A 7,941-nucleotide genomic window follows, 5' to 3' on the forward strand; every position below is an offset into this window, starting at 1 on the left:
TGTCCTGAAAGATGTTCTGTACCAGTCTAACATGTCCTGTAACAGTCTAACATGTCCTGTACCAGTCTAACATGTCCTGAAAGATGTTCTGTACCAGTCTAACATGTCCTGTAACAGTCTAACATGTCCTGTACCAGTCTAACATGTCCTGAAAGATGTTCTGTACCAGTCTAACATGTCCTGTAACAGTCTAACATGTCCTGTACCAGTCTAACATGTCCTGAAAGATGTTCTGTACCAGTCTAACATGTCCTGTAACAGTCTAACATGTCCTGTACCAGTCTAACATGTCCTGATAGATGTTCTGTACCAGTCTAACATGTCCTGTACCAGTCTAACATGTCCTGTACCAGTCTAACATGTCCTGATACATGTTCTGTGCCAGTCTAACATGTCCTGTACCAGTCTAAGATATCCTGATAGATGTTCTGTATCAGTCTAACATGTCCTGATTCATGTTCTGTACCAGTCTAACATGTCCTGATACATGTTCTGTATCAGTCTAACATGTCCTGTATCAGTCAACACCACAGCTTGTCCCTCAGCATCCTGTAATCATTTATGGAATTATACTCATACTTAGTGACAGGACAACATAAAAAGAAACCTTCATGAGGATGTCAGTAGCGTTTACTCGTGTATAATTAGATCAGAGCTAGACTTTAATAAAGAAAAGAAAAAAACAATTCTTCAAACAGAAACTCAATATACAGTCAGACCTTAAATTAACTTTTCAAAAAAAGACAAGCAGAAGCAAATTACCAGTCTAAAAAGAGAAAACCTTCTGTTCTAATTGATCGTATTAGCAAACAAATCATGGAGTTCAGCGTGCAGCTCTGCACGCCACAGGCAGGATGTTTGAGGTTAACCTTTCTGCTGCTGCTCAACCTGTTCAATTATCCAGTTAGAATCTGTTGGGTTGTACTTTAAATGGAAGAGGAGTCCGCCCACCGGAGAGCAAGATGTTGACAATGTGGCTGCTGTCAATGTTAGTGAGGTTAATCCATTTCAGCACTGAAGGTCACAACGCACACAGAGATGGAGACGACATCATAGGGAGTGTGTTGGAGGAAAGACCACACACACACACACACACACACTCCGGTGACTTTCCATCATTACTCATCTCCTCTGGAGGTGAGTCTCCTCCCTTTCATTATGTCCCATTATGTCACTTCGCCTCTCACTTATAACAAGAATATTGTGAAGAACCAAAAAGTACTTCTKACTTTGACCTGTCATTACTTCCAGGGTTGTGTAATTGGGTTGTTCAGTGCATTACAGCTGTTTTAGAGCTAACATCACACCAAAAAGCTTTCTGGTAAAAAGAATATACATAAAATATAACATATTACAACATACATACAACATAACATATGCCTAAAAATGGACCAAAACTGACCATTAGCAATCTGTCTAAAGTAATAAATATTGTACCCCACAATCTCTCTTTGTTTTCCTGATGTAAACACAAAACAAACAAAGCCGACACGGTAAAGCTATTACAATCAAAATGTCATGTGACAGTTGGTGGATCCCTGTGAGACTGAAGACAGACAGTGTGAGCTAAGCTGGGTTCATCCTCGAGAATCACATTCTGTCTCCACACACGGTGCTTATGTTTTYCTTGCTGATGCCAATCGATACCAGTTTTCTTTGTGTGGACAAGAGAAACGGCTGTGGGAAATTAAATGTTGTGGACATCCATGAAGCTGAAAAACCCAAGATAAGATAAACTTGCTCAGTGAAAGGAGAAAGACGTTTTAGGCTTCTTAGACTGCTGTTTCAAATACTGTAAATGATATAATAACAGACAGTTATTTTAACAGTTGTCCATAGATTTGCATTTAACTTTTTCAGAAGAAGCAACGTGAAATTAACTTGGAAAATAATTAGGACCTTGTCTACAAAAACTCTAGGCACAGATTATTTGGATTTAGCTTTTACTGAAGAACGGCTGGAGCTTGAAAATATGAATTTTCTATGAAGATCAACCATTTTAACTAAAAAGTCATCTCAGCTTGACACCTTTGTTTTATTCATTAGGTTTAATTGTGTGTTAATTTATTTGTCATATCGCGAGACAAAAGAGCATGTTTTTGTGAGATAACATTATTTCATAATTATTCATTTTGACTCAGAGAAGCTCATTACTTTTTGTTGACAAGAAATTACAACTAATCAAAATGGTACTACTGTACATCATCAAAAATCAGAATAATCATGCTGGTAACATATCCATTCTGAAGGTGTCAAATCAAAGAACAATATCAGCTGGGGGTATAAAGATACACAGAAGTCGCAATTTGGTATCAATATGAGGGTCCTGTTTCTGTATGTACATTAGTATGAAGGTCACAGTTTGGTCCATACCACAGGATGAAGGCCAAAGATTGGTCCATACCTCAGGTGCATAACTCAGTATTAGGACCACAGTTTGGACGTCCATTGGATAAATCACAGTACTTAACTTGACATAATGCCATGGCTCTGAAATAACCTTGATATAACGGTCACGGTTTTGAATGTAAGTTGGTGTAATGGTCACAGTTTGGTACATACTGTATGAAGGTTACAGTTTGCATATCATTTGGTATAATGGCTACAGTTTGGATGACCATTGGTATATTGGATAATGATCACAGTTTGGATGTACCTTGGCATCAGGGTCACAGTTCGTTATGATGGTCACGGTTTGGTATAATTCACAAATCAAGATTCTATAGGTATCTTAGTATTATTGTCACGGTTTTGTATGTACTTTGGCATAATAGTCATCGTTTTTTACATACAATGTATAATGGTCACAGTTTGGTACTTAGCTTAGTATGAAGTTTATGGTTTGGACATCCATTAGTACAATAGTTAATGGTCACAGTTTGGATAATGCCAAGACATTATGGCCAGTTCAGTACATACCTCAGTATGAGGGTCAAGATTTGGATGTCCATTGCTATAATGGATAAATTAAGTTTCTGTATGTACAGTATCTTGGTACAATGTCATGGTTCTTTCTGTACATACCCTGGTACAATGGTCACAGTTTGGTACGCACCTCAGTATGTGGGTCACAGTTTGGACATCCATTGCTATAATAGATAAATCAAGGTTTTGTATGCACCTTGGTATTATGGTCATGGTTCTGTACTTTGGCATGAGCATCAGTGTGATAGTTATATTATATAAACGAATAAATCACAAGCCCCATAAAATTCCTTTTAAATTTCAGGTAGTGACGAAACAAAATTGAGGGAGTGAATACTATTACACCACACTGCATCTGATAAATAAATGTTTAATGACTTTGTTGTAGTTAGTCGTAAAAATGAAGAATTGATCCAATCCCAAAAACTGATTTGTTGGAATATAAACGGGTATCAAAGATATAATAAAACCTACAGGGAAACACAGAGGACAGAGTGATGAACCAGTCACATCTGCTGGAACATAACAGACATCAATTGTCAGAGGTGATCCGAAGCTTTGAGGTGATTACAGCAATTTTCTTATCCAGGAGAGAGATTATCATGGTCTGACAAGGTTCCTGTCATTGGTTGAATTCTCATGCATTCTCTAAAGCATTCAGAATATCAACACGTCATTCACAAAAACACTAAGTTAATTTTTCATTAAATGTAATAGCAGAAAACTTGTCTCTGGCTCATGTTGTACCTGCTTGAGGCTGCTGCAATCTTAATTTGGCATTTCCTGCAAATACTGCTCCAAATAACCCAAAAGATACACAGGAATCCTCACGCTTGAAACAATGCCAACGCACCGGTCTGATGATGCTTTTTCCAGATATTGCATGCTGACTTTCCTTGTGCATTTGATGAACGAGAAACCTGTAGGTTCCATTAACTCTGGTGATAACGTGGTGGCGCTGTATTGATCTCGCCTGGCTGAGACTCCTCGGAGAAATAAAAAAGGGGAAAACAAACACACACACACACCCACAGACACAGACAGCCATCTGTCATGGATGTCGACAGTTTGGCCATCATCCTCCCTTCTAAATGGGGCAAAAGACACAAAATAATAGACTGAGGGAAAAGGAGAGAGACGAGGAGTGGACTGTTGCTCAGGGAGCCGACAAATTGCAATGGTTTTTATTTTTGTCTCTGTGCAAGTTGCACTCTTTACTTTTTGCTGTTGGAATTGATGCCATCAGACCACTGATGGGACAATAAGGCCATCTATCAAATCTTTAATACCATTGCAAAACTGTTGAGAAAGGTGATGCCTGATTTAATTCAATTTTTCAAACACAGAGGAAAGAATAAAATAATTGTAAAAAAATGTGAACATTTGGGACACATTTCCCTTTGTTGAATTGGTGCAATGTGAGGTTGATAGCTGAAGGAGAATGGGAGTATTTTATGTTCTGCTTTATAGGCCTCCATGTCGAATGTCATCACACATTTGAAGTCATTGCTTGTGTGCTCGTGTTTTTACCACTTACGTGACCCAAATGTTAAAAAAATATAAATATCGTAATCTAAAGAGCCTTTGGGACTATAATGGTGGGTGTTGGACTTTAAATATGACTAAAAAAACTCATCTACCATTAACTTAGAGTAGAGGGCAATAGCATTTGTGCACCTACCTGTGGCTGATCTGTGTCCCCCGTAGACTGGACATGGTCTCTTCCAGGTTCTGCCGCAGGTCGGCGATGTTCTTCACCGTCCTCATGCGTCTCGTCTCAGGGTCCTCTCCTGCTGAGACACATTTTGTTGGATTCACTTAAAAGCTTGGGCCATACACACCACTCAAACACAGGAACGTGAGGAGGGCGTATGACACCCAGGGATTTCACAGGGTGTCACTGAATGTCTCAGAGGGGGGAACAGAATGATGACCAGTCAGAACGACAGGAAGCCCCTCACTGACAGTTTAGAGCCCAACCAATAAAAGAGGCTGTCAGGCTGCACTACATGCATTTCTTTTCTCTTCCCCTCTCCCCCCCCAACTATTTTTCCTCCAGGCTGATGCAAAAATGTCATGTCCTGACACCACATGATCTGTCAGTCACAGCAGGACACAGTCTTGCATGTAAAAGCAAATTCTGTCAGTTCCTGGGCTTCTCCGTCAGGTGCTCTAGAAGAAAACACAACCGCTTCTCTCAGAACTCAAAAGTCTTTATTCCTCATAAATGTCATGCATCCCAAAATTGTACTGGTTTGGATGGGGGTCTTTTTTTGGAGGGGGGGGGGTGTTGCCCATAGGTTGGCATGATGAATAGCCCCTCATCAGAGCTAAACAAGCAAAGAATATCTGAAGGTCCTATGTTTAATAGTTTTTGAGCTATAACCATTTTTGTATGTCCGGATACCCCTTTTTATTTAGATAAATTGGGGGTCTGGGGGGTGGGAGGTGGGGTGGGGGGGGCACTAATTGGTGGGCTTGATGGATAGCCCTTCATCAGAGCTAAACACAAAATAAATCTGAAGCTCCTATGTTTAATACTTTTTGAGCTATAACCATTTTTGTATGTCCAGATACCCCTTTTTCAGAAAAAAATTGGGAGTCCGGGGGGTGGGGGCACTGATTGGTGGGCCTGATGGATAGCCGTTCATTAGAGCTAAATAACAAAAAAATTCTGAAGCTCCTATGTTGAACAGTTTCTGAGTTGTAAGCATTTTTGCATGTCCAGAGCCCCCTTTTTCAGATAAATTGGGAGTCCGGGGGGTGGGGGCACTGATTGGTGGGCCTGATGGATAGCCCTTCATCAGAGCTAAACACAAAATAAATCTGAAGCTCCTATGTTTAATACTTTTTGAGCTATAACCATTTTTGTATGTCCAGATACCCCTTTTTCAGAAAAAAATTGGGAGTCCGGGGGGTGGGGGCACTGATTGGTGGGCCTGATGGATAGCCGTTCATTAGAGCTAAATAACAAAAAAATTCTGAAGCTCCTATGTTGAACAGTTTCTGAGTTGTAAGCATTTTTGAATGCCCCCCCCCCTTTTGAATGGAGCCCCCTCCTCAAATATGGGGTGTATCGTCAAACCCTTGGCTGGCGCAGTGTAGGTCAGACWCATCTACACCACATGCAAAATTTCATGTTGATCGGTGCAGCCATTTTTGTGCTACGGTTGACCAAAAATCACTGACAAACAAAATAAAATAAAAAATGCACGAAAACACTCCCGTTTACGCTTCGGGTGCGGGGGTCATAATAATATCTAGTGTTTTCAGAGCCTGTTCAACAAATAAAACATGTTTCAATGAAGCACTGAAATAAGCTTCAAATAGGCACACTTTGAGCAATATTTCAGAATAGCAAGCAGACAAAGTACACCACAATATCTGCCTGTCTGATCTAATGAAGCCTCCGTGCTAACTTGTAAGCTAGTCCACATCTGCAGGCGGGTACTACAAATTGGGTTATTAACAAGTGGTCTGAAAGAAAAGATGGAAGCTGGTCTCATTTTTACTCTTAAGATGCTTTTAGAGTCAAAATGTCTCCATGGTAAATACAAATACTGTAAACCTGCAGATGTTCTTTAATGCAGCGGGAAGGAAGGATAGAAGTAAGATGTGTGTTCTGCTTGATGATATTCAACAATGACTCAGTAAAAAGGAATATGATTAAAAGGTGTGAAAAGGCTTTTGGTGAATCAGAAACAGTGCAACTGAATGTTCTTAACCTGTATCAAATATAAAAACTAAAAAAACAAAAACAAATACATAAAAAAACAACTGCCTTAAGTTCTCCATCTCCACCTTCTACCACTTTTCCATATTCGGGTCAAGGAGGCAACAGGTCTATGAGAGAAACACAAACATGCCTCTCCCCAGCAACACTTTCCAGTTCGTCCTGGGGGACTCCAAGGCAGTTCCAGGCCAGAGGATACGTAATCCCTTCAGTTCTGGGTCTTCATTGGAGCGCCCTACCAGCAGGACGTGACCAGAACGCCAGGAGGCATTCTAATCAGATGAACCACCTCAACTGACTCCTTTTAATGTGAAGGAACAACTCTACTTTGGCCACATGTAGGAACCTCGTTTGTATTCAGGATTTCATTCTTTCAGTCATGATCCACGTCTCATTACCATACGTGAGGGTTGGAACATAGACACACCAGTAAAGAGCTTAAAGAGATTTGCCTTTCGACTCAGCTCTTCCTTCACTATGACCTACCAAAGCAACGTCCTCAATACTGAGGATGAGGCCCCAATCCATTGACTCGTCTTCTGCTCCATCCTATTATCACTTGTGAATGCCAGCTCTGCATGAACCAACCACCTGCAGGGACAACTGCCAAGGTCGGGAGCGATGAATGTTTGGTGGCAGGCAAGGTAAGGTTCCTGGCCATGCTGATTACTGGTGGCATAAACTAGTCTTGCTAACTTGTAAAGTTAAAATGGATGACAAAGCCGTTATTACATAAACATGGCTGATGTTTGGATTTTTTTATGGGATAAGATAACTRTCAGAATTATAGTATGTGTAAGAGTCTAAATTTGTACGTGTAAGTCTATAAACATACATAAATTTGTTACAACTTTGCCACGAATCAAATTTACAAGTACAAATCAAATTTACAAGTACAAATAAAATTTACAAGTACGAATCAAATTTACAAGTACAAAACAAATTTACAAGTACGAATCAAATTTACAAGTACAATTCTTATGTAAGAATACAAGTTTTTAAGTTACAAATATAAGTTAAAAAGTTACAACTTTGCCACATTACAGGTACGAATCAAATTTACAAGTACAAATCAAATTTACAAGTACAATTCTTTTACCTGTCAAAATAACAGACATTATGCATGGAACACCGAAAAGATTGATTGCAAACAGTAACTAAGCCAGACCACTAGGCGGACATGACCACTGCCTCATTTGGGACCAGATGAACTCTTTATAAACACAACAATGTGCTGAAGGGAAAAGCATTTAGAGGCTTTTGGTATTATACATACATATATA

At 39.7% G+C, this 7,941-nt stretch overlaps 1 protein-coding gene across 1 annotated transcript in view; it reads right to left on the reverse strand.

Moving 5' to 3' along the window:
• Positions 1 to 7,941, reverse strand: part of nav3 (neuron navigator 3) — a gene marked incomplete at its 5' end in the record, with an annotated part of 211,473 nt that overhangs the window by 143,851 nt on the left and 59,681 nt on the right. The window contains 1 exon segment of the mRNA XM_014018077.1: positions 4,607 to 4,718. Coding sequence (XP_013873531.1) covers positions 4,607 to 4,718 — 112 coding nt within the window.

Source organism: Austrofundulus limnaeus, unplaced genomic scaffold (genome assembly GCF_001266775.1).
Source record: "Austrofundulus limnaeus strain Quisiro unplaced genomic scaffold, Austrofundulus_limnaeus-1.0 Scaffold182, whole genome shotgun sequence".
Taxonomy (NCBI): domain Eukaryota; kingdom Metazoa; phylum Chordata; class Actinopteri; order Cyprinodontiformes; family Rivulidae; genus Austrofundulus; species Austrofundulus limnaeus.